The sequence below is a fragment of the Carlito syrichta genome, unplaced genomic scaffold (assembly GCF_000164805.1).
Source record: "Carlito syrichta isolate Samal-C Ts95f unplaced genomic scaffold, Tarsius_syrichta-2.0.1 Scaffold307260, whole genome shotgun sequence".
NCBI lineage: Eukaryota > Metazoa > Chordata > Mammalia > Primates > Tarsiidae > Carlito > Carlito syrichta.
Genome location: NW_007251356.1, coordinates 405,229 through 424,575, shown reverse-complemented (window position 1 = coordinate 424,575; position 19,347 = coordinate 405,229). Strand labels below are relative to the sequence as shown.

Below are 19,347 nucleotides of genomic sequence, written 5' to 3'. Positions count from 1 at the left end.
GTACATTGGAAATTTGGAGCAAATTAAACGTGTCTAAGTACATCTCTATGCCAACAAATGATCTAAAAGTATAATTATTTTAGATTAAATATATCCACAGCAGTTACCTATGGGGTGTGGAATAGAAAAAAAAATCATAGACACAGGGTAAAGTCATGCAGAAAGGGATAATAAGATGTCATGGTTTATCCAGTCAATATTGTTGCATATATACAATGTTGGTGGGAGTGTAAATTAGTTGTAATTTATGTTGGTGGGAGTATAAATTGAGTCACTTCAGCACTTTGGTATCGGGCCCACCATGGCTGTCACACTAAATGTGTGATTTCTGGCTTAAGAATATACAACTGACCAACACAATTTTGGGGGTGGGGGGAAGAGCATAAACTATTTCTACCTGAAAATTGGGAGTCCTCTTTACACCTTAAGCATTCTTTGGCCCCTTTCTCCGAATAGGTGTTTCTAGGACATACTTGGCAGCTGAAGGAACCTGGTTTGTTGCTGAACGTGCCTGGTTTGCATGGAAAACATTCTGACGTGTATGCCACTCCTGTGTGTTAATGAAAACCAGAGTATAGGAGGAAGGACCCGTTACCAACAAGCAAATCAGCACCTACCTGCTGTTCCTACCCAGAAGTGAGAGATAAATAAGCTTAGTAAGCTCAGCCCAAATCTATCACCGCATTAATTCAGCACTAAGAAAGTATTCACTGTGTACAAGCAACTGGGATAGATACTTAATCTAGCACAATAAGCACAATAAATGCTTAAATAAGAGTTGGTGATTTGATAGACATATTATTCATAGATTTGATAGAAGTTGAAAATGTGATCAAAGTACAGTAACTGTGCACTGAGTTATCAAGAGACAACTCCACTGACTCAAAAATCAGACCAATCCCAAGGTCTCCTTCAATTCCACAGGTGTATTGTTCTCTATTCTTTGCAGTAACCTGTTCCCTCTTTATAATCTGCTAAGTCACATGTGAGACCTAACCAACTAGGAATGGTTTGATTTGTGTTCTGGTGTGTAATTCCAACCTTTGCCAGCAGATGTCCATAGAACTAATGCGTTAGCACACGGTTCACAGGAAAAGCCCATTTCACATTAAAATTTAAGCCAATAAGACCCCAAAAGCAAATGCAACAAAAACAAAAATAAACAAGTGGGACTTAATTGAACTAAAAAGTAAAAAACTTCTACTCAGCAAAAGAAATAATCAACAGAGTAAAAAGGCAACCTACAAAATGGGAGAGGATATTGGTAAACTATAAATCTGACTAATATCTATACAAACTATACAAAGGACTAATATCCAGAATCTACAAAGAACTCAAATCAGCAAGAAAAAAACAACCCCGTTAAAAAGTAGGCAAATGACACGAGCAGACATCTCTCAAAAGAAGATACACAAATGGCCAACAAATATATGAAAAAATGCTCAACATCATTAATCACCAGGGAAATGCAAATTAAAACCCATGCAATGGCTGGCCTGTAATTCCGCACCCTGGGAGCCCAAGGCAGGAGAATCGCTTTAGCCCAGGAGTTATAGACCAGCCTGTACTAAACAGTGAAACTGAATCTTTGCAAAAATATTAAACTAGCTGGGCATGGTGACACAAGCCTACAGTCTCAGCTACTTGGGTGGCTGAGGTGGAAGGATCACTTGAGCCTAGGAGTTCAAGCCTGCAGGAGCCAGATGGCAGAGTGAGACCCTGTCTCAAAAAATAAAATAAAAATCCAATGAGATACCACCTTACTCCAGTCAGAATAACCAGTATTTAAAAATCAAGAAACAGCCGGGCTCGGTGGCTCAGCCTGTAATCCCGCGCCCTGGGAGGCTGAGGTGAGTGAATTGCCTGAGCCCGTGGGTTCAAGACCTGCCTGGGCAACTTGGCAAGACCTCATCTCTACAATAAATTTAAAAAAAAAAATTAACCGGGTGTGGTAGCGCATGCCTGTTGTTCCAGCTACTTGGAAAGCTGAGGCGGAAGGATCGCCGGAGCCCAGCAGGTCAAGGCTGCGGTGGCCGGGAGCGGCCACTGCACTCCAGTCTGGGCGACAGAGTGAGACTCCAACTCAAAAAAATAAAATAAAATAAAAAATCAAGAAACAATAGATGGTGTCAATGTGGTGAAAAAGAAACGTTTATACAATACTGGTGGGAATGTAAATTAGTACAACCTTTATGAAAATTGGTATGGAGATTTCTCAAAGAACTAAAAGTAGATCTACTATTCCATTTAGCAATCCCACTACTTGGTATCTACCCAAAGGAATAGAGGTTGTTATATAAAAAACATAACTGAACTTTACATTAAACATCTCATATAGTTAGGGCATTGTAGTACAACTCACAATTGAAAAAAGATGTAGAATCAACCTAAATGCCCACCAAATGATCAGTGGATAATGAAAGTGTATGTATATGTGCGTGTGTATATATATGGATATATATATATATCTTAATGACTGAATAGTAATCCACGGTGTGTCCATGTGGGTGTATGTGTGTGTGTATATACACAGACACACCATGGAATACTATTCAGTCATTAAAATATATACATGTCAGGGGTGCCAAAAAATGTATATACATTTTAATAGATGCTATCTATGTATTACTTTTAGTTCACCATAATCAGAAATGGATGCTGATGGTAACCACTCTGAGCACCTCTTGAAACTGCAGAACTCAAACATGATTTGTATCCATCTATAATGTTAATGCAGCTTTTTTCCTTTCTTAAAATACCTATAATATATTTTTGTACCCTCTATATGCACACACACGCACACATACACACACACAGTGGAGTATTATTTAGCCATAAAAAGAAAGAAATAATGTCTTTACAGCATTTGGATGGAATTAGAGACCATCATGCTAAATGAAATAACACAGGAACTGAAAACCAAATGCTGCATGTCCTCACTTCTAAGTGGGAACTCTGAAAAGGCATAGAGAATGGCATAACAGACATTGGAGACTCAGAAGGGGCAGAGGGATGAAAAATTACCTATCGGGTACAATGTACACAAGTGGGAATAGTAGGTACACTTAGAGCCTAGACTTCTTTGCCACTATACAATGCATCCATGTAACTAAAAACATTTGTACCTCCTAAAGCTATTCAAATAAAATGAAAATAAAGTTTAAAAAATGTAAGCCAAACTTTAATAAAAGAGAATTGGGCAGCTCCTTCGGGTCCCCTCCCGCTGTGGGAGGTTTTCTGTCCTCTCAATAAATTTGCTTTCTCAAAAAAAACAAAAAACGGGGGGGGGGGGGGTAGGGGAATCACTGCTCCAATTTAAAATACTCCCCTAATTAATAATGAGCCATGCAAGGGTTTATCGACTGCTCTCCTAGGCCAGAAATTACCCAGTTGGTTCAGAGAAGCACAAGAAGTTTAGGAAACAGTCAGGTCAAGATGTTTATTGTTACTTTATGGGTATAGCACCACCCAGATTACCAACTCCCTGAGTAACTCAATGTCTGACATAATAGATACTTCTTGAATGAATATTAGGGTGTCATTAACAAAGAAACTTTATTTCATTTGAAGACACTTAAAATTGTCATTATGATTACTTTTTCTCACCAATTTAGGAATTCAGTTTAAGGATACAAATTTTTTTTAAAAATCAACTTCCTGGGAATAAAACCAGGATTTCTAGCACTATCTGATGCCTAACATCTTAATTTCTGTTCTATAAACACTTGATCCAGCCAAATCAAAATTCTAATAAATATTTTAGCTAACTATTAGATAGGATAGGTGACTACTAAAACAGACTGCTGTGAAATACCTTCAATTGTGATATTTTTTACCAACACAGGCTTGACTGCCTTAGAGCCCATAAGGATGCCTGTAGTTCTCCAGTATAGTATGTTGGTACCTGATTTCAGCATTACCTACAAAGAGGAACATAAGACACTCAGGTCAGATAAACCATGTTACTTCCTAGGCTCGAAAGCTACTCCCTTACACACTTTTTCAATGCATTATAATGAAACACCATCAATAAAACCCACAAATTTAAGTCACTATTAGCTCAGACCTAACTTCTGCTGAAGTTGACATTACCTTAAAAAAAAAAGAAACTAGTTTGCCAATTCACAAAATATACTAATAAAGAAGAAATCTTCAAATCTGAACAGATAAGATTATTTTCAAACTATTTGCATAAATCTTGGTTTATATTTCAAAGGAATCCATTTTAGAGGGTAAAAGTCTCACAGCCTACATATATTTATACGTTGCCACTATTCATAAGTAGATCTTGAAACTCTGAAGACAAAATGGCAAGAGAATTGGTTTGTTTCTTTTAAAAATTACTTAATAAGCAACACTGCCACAGGAACAAGAAAAAATAGGGATGTTCTTACAGATAATCTGATTTGATTCTAACTCTAGAATTGAAAAGATACTTTGTCTAGTATTTGCTTCCTTTACCACTGGAATATTTTCCTGTTTATAAAACCACACTAATTTTATGATAAATTTCATGCCAATGCAGGTAAGTAAAATAATTTAAAGAGTTCCTTGCTGTCCTGTTTATTTCTTCTCTGCATTCTCTGGTCGGTCAAGTTCAAGCTGTGTAAAATTAAAATCCACGCAACTATTTCATCCTGCCAGAGATTCAGAAAAGTAATGCATTATATACTTTCCCCTTGTATTGAGTCCTTATATGTGAAGAACGCGTCTTTGTTGTCAAAGCTTACTTGTACCTACAAAGCCCAGTTGAATGAGTGTTTTAGGTGAATGGATCATAAGTGGTATTAATACTATTTTCAGTCACACAGACAAAAAATATTCTGAAGAAGTACACTGTATTAATCACCCAAGGATGAGGTACCTGCTATAACCAAAAAGGCAATTGCTGATGGTCATTTACTGAAACAGAGTTCAATCTACATTACAGGATCTGCATAGTGCCCTTCATATGCATATAATTTAATCCTGCAAGATTGTTCCCATTTCTTAAATGAAAAAATCAGATGCAAAGAGATTAAGCAATTACCTGAAGAAACATAACATTAAGCCAGTGCTAGTTACTAAACCATATGTCACTCCAAAGAGACAGTGCCTCAAATAACAGATTCATTGAATCGTTATTACCTGATAATTGCCTTCAAGCATTTTAAGAGATGCCCTGTGAAGAAGTAGGCAGTTACTTTACTTGATGTGATCAGAGAAGTTAGTAAGAATTTTAACCTGTGTGTGACAAATACTTAGGAAGCACATTGAGGCTCCAAACACAATTTTGTGATCATTAGAGCTGTCTAACAATGGAAAAAGCACAAAAAACAGCACAGTAAAATACAACACAAACTTGAAAATCATTTGTTGAGGACACTGCAAAGAAAGTTAAATAAAAGGAAATAACAGGTCCTTTCAATGGTAGGAGCCACTGATTTTCTCACATGTTATAGGCACAACTTACACACTCACAAGTCTTGTACATAAGTTTTAAATAGCCATCTTTCTTGTTGATACCCTTGGAAAGGGAGGAAAGTTGGAGTATGATGGGGGGAAAAAGAAAAAGGAATCTAAAGAGAAAGAAAAAGGTGGAAAAAACTAAAAATTAGAATCCGAGTCCGTGAAATTTAGCAGCAATCATTCCCTAACTGGAAATTATCTCAATTAATAGAAAATTTTTTTTATTTTTTTCCTTAAAATAAACTTTTAGAAAAAGTTGGGAAAAGGAAGAAGAAGAATAATTTGGTGATAAAGAAGACAAAACAAAGAGACTTACAGAATGAGAGCCCCATTCTCCATTGTCTGTAAGTTTTACCCACTTGTCAGTGGTGGTGTCCATCTCCTGGCACTGATCATTTTGAATCTGTGGATTAAAAACAAGGGCCCCAGTAAAGTTTCTTGAACAATGGCTCTTATTAAATTCTGTACCCAGCACAGGCTGCAAGAATGTCTTTCAATACGTCCTAAACAATGGCCATGAGTAATTTTCAACAAGTAAATACACTAAGACCTCTGGCTCCTAGGTAACAATTGCATATGAGTGAGTAATTGCAAGTAAACCATTCTCATTATTGTAACAAAAAGGCTAGCCCATTAAGGAGAAAGTGAGGGAGAACAGTTATTACTGACAATGCACAGGAAGGAGACAAAGTCATTACAGAACATCTACCCAATCTACCAAAATGTTTCAACAGCTTGCATTCATCATGCAGGTCCAACAACATAAAAATAAAGTTGATTTTTACAATATTTGCACCAGTAAAAGTTGAAATAAGTTGAAAAATAAGAAAAGTCTAATTTGTTTTCAATTCTCCAAGATTTAATCCCAATGTGTAAGTAAAGTAGGTATGGTCAAAATAAAAGTCCCACATATTTATTTGGTAGTAATTGTTAATCATTTGCCATGCTAACTCAAATGATTACAGATAATAATGTCTTTGTCACCAAACACCTTGTGCTTTCCAAGCAATTATTTCAAAATACCTAGGGTTGAGACACTACTTTTCCAGATCTACAAAGAATTGGTTCGGTTTTCTTTTCAGTACTGCAAAATAGTCAGCAACAGAGTAGGGTTAAAATGAGACCTCTTCACCTATACTTCCCCCGAAAGAAATGGCTCTTTCTTTCAGCTCTAAATCATTTGCTGCTTCACTCGTCTTGCTGACCAATTGACAAACATTAAAATGTTCTCCATAAGAGCTATTTTCTAAATACCTACTAACTGAAAATAGACCCTTTTATCATCCAAAACCAGAAAATACAAGCTACTGAGGGTACTTACTTTAATAGAATTTAAGTGTCATATTTATATTGTAAGCATAATGACATTTTTAATGCAAGTGTTAAGCTGCTTAAAAGCAGATATGGACCTTGAATATACCTTTAATGGTCAATGTGTAGATAAGTTGAAAGCTTTTTTATCACTGAAAGTAGACATCATGCATTACCATGACATTCTACTGGCATTCTGGAGACCTGTATAACCTTGGTTCGATCACTTATTCTCTCTAGGCTTTAGTTTCATCATATTAAAAAAAAAGAAAAGGAGCCTGGGTACAGTGGCTTACATTTGTAATCCCAGTACTTTGGGAGGCCAAGGTAGGATGTTTACTTTAGGCCATGGGTTTGAGACCAGTCTGAGCAATATAGCAAGACACCTGTCTTTACAAAAAATAATAATGATAAATTAGCCAAATATGGGCATGTGCTTATAGTTTCAGCTACTCGGGATGCTGAGAAGGAGGATCGCTTGAGCCCACTTTGAGGCTGCAGTGGGCTATGATCAATGCAGGGTAACATAGTGAGTGAGACCCTATCTCTACAAAAATAAAAATTTTAACTTTAAAAGTTAAAATTTAAAAAGAGGACCGAATGAAAGTTTCATATAGTTCCAAAATTAAATATTTTATTGCTTTAAATTGCATAATGTCCACATGTAAATCCTTCAGAGCACACCTTTCAATCTTCAGACATTTCCTTTCTATTAACGAGTAGCATGGTAATTGTGAAATGTTGAACCTCTGAGTCAACAAATTACAACCTACAAAGCTGAAACATCACTAAAAGAAAGAACATGAATTGCCATCCCTTTCCGGATGCTAACCAGAACAAAGGCACCATTGAAAGGAAGTAATAAAACTTTATGCCTTAAGAGTACCTTTATTGACAGTTCTCAAAGGACTTATTAAGCAACACAAAACTAAACACTTATTTTAACAATTAGATAACAGCCTTGCTTCTTAACTTTATTTTAGTTTTAGCAATATTGCAAAAGTGCCCAAAGAAGTAGGGAATCATCCAGTTTGAGAAGTGTTTTGCAAACAAAATGCAGCTTAAAAGTTAATCTGTTTGAATGTTGCTTAACATCTTAAATTCAAAGGATATTAGTGCTCTGAGGTTCCTGTCACACAATCCACTTTATAGAAGGGAATGCTGAGGGTCAGAAAATACACTTAATTGCTCAATAACACACAGCTAACAATTACTGTGTTGGGACTTGACCCAGAATCTCCTGACTTCTACTCTAAGGCTTATATTTGCAGTAAAAAAAAAAAAAAAAAAACTCTTGCTACCAAACTTTTTATTTGGAAATGCCCATTGCCAAGAGCAATAAACATTTGTTTTAGAATTTTTAGTACATTTGTTCCTAAAATCTGGACCACAGAAGCACTTTTCAAGATAGTTTCCCATTTATTAGCACAGCACACATTTTGTTTGATATAGGAAGTCAATCTGAAAACATTTTCTCAAGCATTTGAGTCCATGCCACAATAAATATTTGCTAGATTAGACAAAGTTTATATTTAATTGTTAAATATCTTTAGTGGCAACAGACTATTCTGTTAGACTCCTCTTATCCATATTCTGTAATTCTATTTAATTTGTTACCAGACATGGGTTATCCCATCCACTGATTCCCTTAAACTATAAAATTCACAGAATCAGAAACATCCAGGCACTTTAACTTTTAAATAATTGCCCATGAATACACTTAAATAGTTTTGGTTAGTAAAAAATATTTGAAATTGCAAAGAGAAAAGAAAAACATTCAAGTAAAAACTAAATTAATAAAAACATGTGTTTAACAAAATCTCTGTAGCTATAAAAAATAAACTTAAAGTGAATCTTGCAGGAAATATGTGTCACACAAAAAGTTAAACCCAAGTGGTTATCTAATGATCATACCCAAAATAAAAAAGACCAATGTTGCTTCACAATGGGAGATCTCAGAGGTTTAAAAAAAAAAGCCATATATATATTAACCAGAAAATAAAATACTAGAAAAAAATGTAAGTTTTCTTTCAATATCAAAAGATTCAGTTAACACACACAAAAAATGAAGAGGCAAAAAGTATAATGGGAATAACTGATTAAGGGAAATTTACATGAATGTCCCTTAAAAAGTAAGTTTCAGAATATAAAAGGCCTTACAAAAAACTCAAAGAAGATGTTGTTGTCGACGTACTGGTACTCAAAGAAGACATAACCTGACTTCTTAAGGTGCACAGCATATATCAAAGATACTGTGCAGTCATCACGATTAGACTCTATGTAGTTTCCACGAGGGATCCAAGAAGAGCTGTGGAAACAAAACCAAGAGGCATTTTACATTAGTGTTCAGGAAATCTCTTTTGCTCACAAAGCTGTGTAACCCAGCAAAGCACAGCAAAAAACACCAGATGCTTTTCTGGAACTCGAAAGCCAAGTCCATTGTTGAGAAGATAGTCATTTTTTATTGCATGTGATTTTCTAAATCTCTGTAAAGTTAAATGATCTGTTTGCTAACAAACTTATTTTTCACCAAAAATTTGATCACCAAATAGATGATAACTTATGTTAGTAGGCTTAGGTGGAATTATTTGTTCAAACAATAACTGAAGTTTTATTTATAAATACACATGGCAAAAATATAGAAAGGAAGAAACAGCATAAACAATAACTATGTGCATTAACATATAAAGCTATATTTCTACCTCTTAAGTTGTTTATGAAATCATATGCCATAAAAAATAAACCTCTTCTCAGCAATGGATTTGGCCTTTGAGTTCCTAAATCTATGTAAGATTGTTTAAAAAGCAACTGATTATTTAAAAGATAATATTGAATGTGTATTGTAGAATTTATGACATGTTTCTAAATATACTGCAACACCACAAAGATGAAGGAGTAAACGCAACTATACTGTTGTAAAATGTAATATTATGTACAAGTACAATAATAATTCTGTTATAAGAATGTATATTATAATCTCTACACTTCAAAACCTAGTATTAAAAAAGACATCCTTAGATACAACAAACACCAACCATAACAGAAAAAAGTTATAAATTACTCTTTTTCAAATTTTACACTTCTGCTTAAAAGGACACCATTAAGAAAATGAAAAGGCAAAAGCCACAAACAGGAAAAAATATTACATACATATACACATACATACCAATATGTATATATTAAACATATGTATGCATATAAAAGAACTTATGTCAACTTTATGTATACAAAGAACTCCTTTAACTCAATAACCAAATGACCAAAAAGAAAAAAAAGTAGAAAATGAATAAAACACTTTGACATTTCTCAAAAGAAAATAAACACATGAACAATGAATACATACAATATGATCAACATTATCATACATCAGAGAAATGTAAATTAAAACCATAAGGAGATATTCTGCACACACATACAATGGCTAAAGTAACACAAGACCTGACAATACAAATGTTGGTAAATGTATAGAATAACTGGAACTCAAATCATTGCTGCTGGGGAGTCTGTAATGATATAACCATTTTGGAGAATTGTGGCAATTTTTTATAAAGTTCAACAAGCATTTTCTATATGATTCAACCAATTAAAAATAAGTAGAGAAAATGTAAGATTGAATGTGTGGAAGAAAGGAAGCAAAAAAGATAAACAACAGCATCAGACAAATTTACACTGAGAAAATTATATGAGAAGACTACATTAAAAAATGTCTACTTGCCATTCAATTTCTTTAATGAATAAACTATTCTAGGTATAAAAAGAAGCCATGTCAATATCTCCTGTCCACCAAAACAAAGTTCGAGACCCCACAACATCCAATCTTCCTCTAAGAAACACTTTTATTAAAACACACACACACACACACACACACACACACACACACATACTTAAAGAAATAATCCTGTTATCAGGGTATTAAAATAAAGAAACTGGTGCCAACTGGCAGAAAGAGAGCTAGAAAGCAAGCGTGAAGAAGAGAAGAAGGAAATAAAGAAAGAGAAAGAGAACACATCTCTTAGCACAGTTAAATAATTCCCTAGCACCCTTAGCTCATGGTACAAATTTTGGGTTCCTAAGACACCACTCTTGTCAAAGGTGGCCAAAAACCTAAAGTTTAATTCTTTTAAACATGTCCATATGAAAGAAAATGATACATAGTGGATGCAAGACAACAGAAAGGGGTACAACTCAAAGAGAAACATTTTGTTATGTTTTTTCACAACAATTTAACATTCCTCTAACTTTGTCATAGGCAAAACTAACAATCCCCTATAAAAGAGGTAAGGATTAATAAGCAAAGGAGGTTTCCTTCTTAGACACTCAACCCACTCTCTCTTAGAGAAGATAATCAAGTGTCTAAGTGAAGGTTATGCATCCTTCCTTTCATAGGAAAAGAAAAAAAGTCTGAAATTATCCATTAAAATTTTTTAAAAGGTTAGCAAAAACATCAATGACTTAAATGTAGTTATAAATATACTATGAGAAAATTAATTTGTTTCTCTAATAGCTTTACTGTATTTATAAATACCATATCTGTTATATTCAGAATGCAATGATTTTTAACCTCATGAAAACTCAACAACATTATTTGTAATGACTGTTCAAAATATGTGACACTTTGCAATTAGCTTATCTATAATCCCAAGCGGTACCAAGATTATTCTCAATTTCTTTCTGGATAAAAGCAACTACATTCTTCTCAATTATTCAGTCAAGATCCAAATACTGCTTTGGATTCTTACTTGTTACAGCCGTCCGGCCTGCTGTCAGAAGGGCCCACCACAGTGTCCATAAATGTTGCAATGTTGGAAAATCCTGCTGGCAGTTCATCCCATTCATCAAATTTGATGCCACTGCCCAAGGAGTAGGTGCCTTCGCCACACTTACTGCATACCTGGCTCTTCATTTCTAGATACTCTCCAGAAGCACAGGAAAAAGCTAGAAGACAGAAAAATGGACAACCCATTACTCACTGGCCTCCCCCATCAATTTCCTCCCCTTCACACTGTGTGACATGATCAGATTTTTATAAAAATTAAAGCCTTCCAATATCTTCCTTATCACTACATGATGTTCACAATCTGGTGCCAACCTATACTACCAAGCTCATCCATTGCTCTACCCGCTTCCAAACCACAATAAAATCCCTGTCATTTCCAAGATAATTCATCCTCTCTCTTGCTGTTGTGGCCTTCCTTCCTGAAGATGTTGACCAACCTCACCTTCTCTGCCTGGAAAACTCCTATTTTTAACGCCAAAATGACCCAATTCATGACAGACCACTACCTCTGTCCCAACCAGGCAGTCAGCTGTGTCTCCCCTTAAGCTCCTACACTATGATTTTTATAATATCTTGATTAAAGCACTTAATGTACTTATAGACCACTTACCAGTTGATGTCAGACTTTGAGCATCAAGAAAACAATTATTTTCAGATTCCTAACTGTGCCTGGCTCATACTAAGTCCAAAGAAACTGCTGATCCAGTGAGTGAAAACTAAATATGAAGGGGGAGACAGGAGGACAGTATAATAGTTGAACAAGTTATGTCCACTTTGAAACCATCAGCTTACTTTTTCAATATTCACAACACCAATCTACTCATTTCCACACTCTTCATCTTATTTCTGACATGAAGCTCTTTGTTAACTCTGAGAACTGCACCCAGAGACAGCAGACATGGGCAATGTGAAGAACAGTTGACACATTACAGAAATGAAGGCAGTTCTACTGCTAAGTTATTATTCATTCAACAAATGCAAATCAACATCCTCCAAGTGTGTAGCTCTATGCAGAGTTGCATTAGAGACTCTAACCTGGAAAAGGGCTTTCTAATCCCTTAATAAGAATATTAAAGAAACAAGAAAAAAATAAAACTTCCAAATTACCCAAGGAAGAAAAAGAAATCTCCCATCAGAAAGTGAAGCAGCAAAGCCGCACATTTAGGAAGACTCCTCTTTTAGAATATATTGGGAAACTCAGCCAGAAATAAAAACAAGTCAATTTTGGAAAACTCACTAAAGAATTAGAGATAAACCTACACTCACCTACCTATTCACTAAATTAATATAATTCTTTTATTCAGAAAAGTTTATGATAGTTATACAATGAACTTCTAACTTTCAAACCAACATCTCCACATCAGTAAAATATCAGAAAATAAGAAAAAATAAGGCAAAGGATATTGCATGCTGGCAAAAATGTTCTGGGACCAGGAATTACTTTCTAATTGTAACCTTGAGTGAATTATTTCATCTCTGTAGGCCTTAATTTCTGCCTCTAAAAATGAAATACACTTCCAGCAAGATGATGACAGGGCAGCTTGTTCTGTGAGACCCTCCACGAAAGAGAACACACATAAAGACTCTCGCTCTCTCCCCAGGAGCTGCAGCTCCCATCGTCGGTAGCCTGCTCTTCACATAGAGCTCAGCAGTGGCTACCGCTCAACCACCTTAGCAGTTTCAGCCGCTACCTCGGCCATCACCCCACCCATGCCTGAGGCAACCCACACCTCCCAGACTGTGAAGCGCCCCCAAGTACCATCTACTGAAATTGCCACAACTGCTGCCACTGCTATGCTACCCCTCACCCAGAGCCAGGTTCGTGGAACTCCTTCCACACACTGTGAAGTGGTGGCTGCCACTGCCGCTACCACTGCCTGCTCCCTCCTGTCCTGGGCGGCCTCTGACTTCTGCCCCACCGGGCTTGCATTGACTTGCAATCTCCAGCTGCTGCGAATAAAGATCAACTGGAGCAGTGAGATAGGAGCACCTGCTGGGGATCCAAGGTAACAACATCAAAATGGGAAAGACAAAAGCTCCTTCCCCTTGCTAAATAGACAAAGGCCAAATCTGAGTGGTACACTGGACAGAGAGCCCAGATCTGAACCACCCTCCACAGTAGGCCAGGGACAACTGACCCTAACTGTGAACAAATCTACCAGCCTGCAAAGACAGCTAGAAATCAGAGCTGAAAGGACATTGGACTTAAAGGAAAAGTCTCAGAGTGAGCTTGGTCAGTTCTGTTAGTTTACTGACTTTATTCTATTCCCTTTTTTGTTGTTGTTTTGTTCTTTTTTTTCCTTCTTTTCCTCTGTAAACCCCATCTTTGTATAGAGGAACAGCACACCAATAAGGAAGTTGGTTAGCTTGTATGTTGGCATCATTGTATGTTTTAATTTTTTCGTATGGTTGTTGGTTAGTTTGTGGTCATGGTTATTGTTTTTCTTTTTGCTTATTTCAGTCTTTGTGTCTCTTTTCATTTGTTAGTGGGTATGCTTATCTGTTTTCCCTCTTACTCCTTTCTCTCTCCACCCCTCTCTTCCCTCACTGTCTGCTCCATTCTCTTCTCTTTATTAACCCTGTTTTATTACAGGGAGTAAACCTACAACCCCACTGCATGGACAGATTGCAAGGCAGTGGAAAGTGGGTTTCAGATTATCCATACACCTGTCAGTGGATACTGGGATCTGTAGATAGATTTTGAATCACAGATCCCCCTTAATTAAATCTCAAAACTGCAAAAAGGACCACCCCCAACCTACAGTCCAACTCCAGAATTGAACAAAGCAAGAGGATAAACATAAAGAAGGATAGGAGATTGAACAAACAGAAGTAAAAACAACCCCTCCACCACTGAACAACAGAATTAAAGACGATGGGGAAGGGGAGGGAAGGAAAAAGTAGGGAGGAAAAATCTGCACAAATGAAGAAAAACCAAAAGAAGAATATAGGTCACACACAAATGCCTGGGAGGTCAGGCACTGAGAAAACAGACTTCAGAACACAAACAATGAAGAGCCCCCAGAATGACTGGTCACATGTAACAAACCCAGACATCAAGACATTAATAGAGAGAATTTAAAAAAATTGAGAAGAGACAAGAGGAAAATAGGAAAGAGCTGATAACAGAAATAACAGCAATAAAGCATACTGTGGTGGAAATAAATAACAAACTAATAAGATGGAAAGTAGAATTAGCCAAGCAGAAGAAAGAATCTCAGAACTTGAAGACCAAAATACAGAACTAACCCAAACTGTCAAAAACATAGAAAAGAAGTTTAAAAAGACAGAATAAAACCTTTAAGAGATGAACAATTACTTCAAGAGACTGAACCTAAGGGTAATTGGCCCTCCTGAGGCAGAAAGAGGGACAGAGACCACACTGGAACAAACATTTCATGAAATCATTCAAGAAAACTTCCCTCATCTCATCAGTGATGCAAAAATTCAAACACAAGAGATTCAGAGAAACCCTGCAAGACAACAAATGAGAAGACCAACTCCTAGACACATAATAATTTGTCTAAACAAAGTAGATATAAAAGAAAAAGTCCTAAAGGCAGCAAGAGAAAAAGTCCACACTACCTACCAGGGAAGAACAATTAGAACAGCAGCAGATTTATCTATAGAAACCCTTCAGGCTAGGAGAGCTTGGAGCCCAATCTTCAAAGTTCTCAAAAATAAACAATTTCAACCAAGAATAACCTACCCAGCCAAGCTTAGCTTCATCAGTGAGGGAGAATTAAAAACTTTCCCAGACATCCAATCCCTAAGAACTTTTGCAGCCTCCAGACCACCTCTACAAGAAATACTTAAGAAAGTATAAACACAGAAGAAAAGGAGAAAAGAACGACAATGTTCTTCAAAGAGTACAGGGTAGAGATGGAAAACACATGAGTCAATCCCAAAACCAAAGGAAAGACAACAAATAAACAGGAACAACAACAACTCGTGACAGGGAAAAACCACCACATTTCAATAATTAGCCTGAATGTGAATGGACTAAATGCACTACTGAAAAGACATAGAATGGTGGACTGGATAAGAAACCATGACCCCATTCTTTACTGCATCCAGGAGACTCATCTCACTACAAGGGACGCACAGAGACTCAAAGTTAAAGGATGGAAAATGAGTTTCCAGGTCAGTGGATCACAAAAAAAGGCAGGAGTTGCAATCTTAACATCAGACAAAATAACCTTTAAGTTATCAAAAATTTAAAAAGAACACTACATAATGATAAAAGGTACAAATCATCAACAAGAAATATCCAGCCTAAACATATATGCACCCAACACAGGAGCACCAGCATTTATAAAACAACTACTTAATAAACTGAAAAAAAACCCGGGTTTGGTAGCTCAGTCTGTAATCCCAGCACTTTGGGAGACCGTGGTGAGTGGATTGCCTGGGCCCGCAGGTTCGAGACCTGCCTGAGCAACTTGGGGAGACCTCATCTCTACAACAAATCAAAAATAAGCTGGGTGTGGTAGCGCATGCCTGTAGTTCCAGCTACTTGGAAGGCTGAGGCAGAAGGATTGCCAGAGCCCAGCAGGTCAAGGCTGCAGTGACCGGGAGCGGCCACTGCAATCCAGTCTGAGTGACAGAGTGAGACTCCAACTCAAAAAAATAAAAATAAATAAACTGAAAAAAAGATATTGACTCTTACACTATTATAGCAGGGAACTTAAATACCCCAGTGACAGCTCTAGATAGATCATCTAGGCAAAAAATCAACAAGGAGATCCAGAACCTAAACTTCACACTTGACCAAATGGACTTAGTCGATACCTACAGATTATTCCACCCAAAAACCACAGAGGATACATTCTACTCATTACCACATGGAACATACTCCAAGATTGATCACATTCTTGGCTATAAATCAAGCATAAACAAATTCCACAAGGTTGAAATCTTGCCATGCACATTCTCAGGCCACAGTGGAATAAAAATAAATATTAAAACTAACAACATTTCCCCAAAGCCCACAAAGACATGAACACTAAACAGCATGATGCTGAACAACGACTGGGTCAACACTGAAATCAAAGAAGAAATTGAAAGATTCCTGGAAACAAATGAAAATGAAGAAATATCTTACCAAAACCTCTGGAATGCCATGAAATCAGCTTTAAGAGGGGAATTAATATCTCTGTGAGCACACATCAAGAAAATGGAAAGATCACAAGTGGAGAGCTAACAAATCACCTAAAGGAGCTAGAAAGAGAAGACCACCAAAACACCAACTTTAGCAAAAGAATCCAAATCACAAAAATAAGAGCCCAAATACGGGACATAGAGGACAAAAATATCACAGAAAACATCAACAAAACAAAAAGCTGGTTCTTTGAAAGAATTAACAAGATTGATGGGCCCTTAGCCAGAATGACCAAGAAAAAGAGAAAAAGCCCAAATAAACACAATCAGAAATACAAAAGATCAAATCACAACTAACCCCAAAGAAATACAAAAGATTATCAGAGATTACTATGTACACCTATATGGAAACAAACTTGAAAAGCTAGATGAAATGGAGAACTTTCTGACATCACACAACCTCCCCAGGTTAAAACAAGAAGACATTGAGACACTAAATAGGCCCATAACAACCCAAGAAATTGACTCTGTCATACAAAAACTACCTACAAAAAAAAGCCCTGGACAGGATGGCTTTCCAGCAGAATTCTACAAAACGTACAAGGAGGAGCTGATACCAATCCTATTGAAAGTATTCCAGGCAATTGAGAAAAATGGAATTCTCCCCAAATCATTTTACAAAGCTAACATTACACTGATACCCAAACTGGGTAAATATCCAACAAAGAAAGAGAACTACATGCCAATATCCCTTATGAACATAGATGCAAAAATCCTCAACAAGATTCTAGCAAAACAGTTCCAAAAACACATCTCAAATATCATCCACCATGACCAAGTAGGCTTCATTCCCAAGATGCATGGCTGGTTCAACATTCACAAGACCACAAATGTCATTAAATACATCAACAGATGTAAAAGCAAGAACCATATGATTATCTCATTAGATGCAGAAAAAGCTTTTGATAAAATCCAGCATCCCTTCTTGATAAAAACCGTCAAACATCTAGGTATAGAAGGAACATACCTCAAAATAGTAAGTGCCATCTATGACAAACCCACAGCTAGCATATTGCTAAATGGTCAGAAACTAGAATCATTTCCCCTGAAACTGGAAGAAGACAAGAGTGTACCTCTCACTCCTCTTGTTCAATATTGTGTTGGAAGTTCTAGCTCAGGTAATAGACAAGAGAAGGATATCAGGGGTATCCAAATAGGAACAGAGGAAGTCATGTTATCCCTCTTTGCTGATGATGTGATCCTATACCTTGAAAATCCAAGAGAATCTGTCAAAACCCTGCTTGCACTGATAAAGGACTTTGGGAAGGTCTCAGGGTACAAAATAAACATGCAAAAGACAGTTGCATTTCTCTACACCAACAACAAGCAAGCAGAGACCCAAATAAAAAGCACAATCCCATTCATAATAGCCACCTAAAAAATGAAATATCTTGGCATCTTCCTAACCAGAGAAGTGAAAGACCTTTACAATGAGAACTACAAAACACTGCTCAAAGAAATCCAAGAAGACACAAACAAATGGAAAAATATCCCATGCTCATGGATAGGAAGAATCAACATTGTTAAGATGTCCATCCTACCAAAGACAATCTACAGATTCAACGCAATACCCATTAAGTTACCAACATCAATCTTCTCAGATCTGGAAATGACAATAGAGAAATTTATATGGAAACATAAATGACCACAAATAGCCAAAACAATCCTTAGCAAAAGAAACAAAGCAGGAATTATCACGCTTCCAGACTTCAAACTTTACTATAAGGCTACAGTAATCAAAACAGCCTGGTACTGATACAAGAATAGGCACATAGACCAATGGAACAGGATAGAGATTCCGGAAGCAAAGCCTCAATTCCTCAACCAACTCATCTTTGACAAAGCCTCCAATAACAAACACTGGGAAGAGGAGAACCTATTCAGTAAATGGTGCTGGGAAAACTGGCTGAACACATGCAGAAGATTGAAACAGGACCCCTACCTATCACCATACACAAAAATTAACTCTAAATGGATCAAAGACCTAAACATAAAACATCAAACCTAAGAACCTTAGAAAATGCAGGATATACTCTTATGGAAATTGGAACTGGCAACTGATTCCTGACCAAAACCCAAAGTGCCTAGGCCATAAGAGGTAAGATAGACAAGCTCCTGCACTAAACTGACAAGCTCCTGCAAAGCCAAAGAAACCATCAAGATGGCAGGGAGACAGCCCATAGAATGGGAAAAAATATTTGCCAACTGTATATCTGACAAAGGCCTAACATCTAGGCTCTACAAGGAACTCAAATGCGCTGAAAGGAAAAAAACAAACAATCCCCTTAAAAAGTGGGCAAAAGACATGAATAGACACTTCTCAAAAGAAGATATACCGGCAGCCAATAGATACATGAAAAAGTGCTCAGCCTCACTTACTAGAGAAATGCAAATCAAAACCACATTAAGATACCACTTAACCCCTGTAAGGATGGTCATCATTAATAAAACAAACAACAACTGATGCTGGCGAGGATGTGGAGAAAAAGGAACACTTCTCCACTGCTGGTGGGAATGCAGACTAATACAACCTCTTTGGAAGACAGTGTGGCGATTTCTGAAGGAACTAGAAATTGACTTTCCATATGATCCAGCAATTCCCCTATTGGGAATATACCTGGAGGAACTCAAATCATTCTACAAAAAAGATA

The 19,347-nt window shown here is 36.7% G+C and overlaps 1 protein-coding gene across 3 annotated transcripts in view; it reads right to left on the bottom strand.

Annotated features, from left to right (window-relative positions):
- KIAA1324L (KIAA1324 like) overlaps positions 1 to 19,347 on the bottom strand; it is a 183,635-nt gene that overhangs the window by 57,407 nt on the left and 106,881 nt on the right. Inside the window, exons 3-7 of one of the 3 annotated variants that reach the window (XM_021715671.1) lie at positions 11,499 to 11,694; positions 8,920 to 9,067; positions 5,765 to 5,851; positions 3,815 to 3,920; positions 398 to 550 (exon numbers count right to left, since the gene is read on the bottom strand). In XM_021715671.1, the coding sequence (XP_021571346.1) occupies positions 398 to 550; positions 3,815 to 3,920; positions 5,765 to 5,851; positions 8,920 to 9,067; positions 11,499 to 11,662 (658 nt within the window). In that variant the 5' untranslated portion in view covers positions 11,663 to 11,694. Of the gene's footprint in view, positions 1 to 397; positions 551 to 3,814; positions 3,921 to 5,127; positions 5,162 to 5,764; positions 5,852 to 8,919; positions 9,068 to 11,498; positions 11,695 to 19,347 lie in introns of those variants that run through there. The other 2 variants (XM_021715673.1, XM_021715672.1) reach the window with 2 other exon arrangements.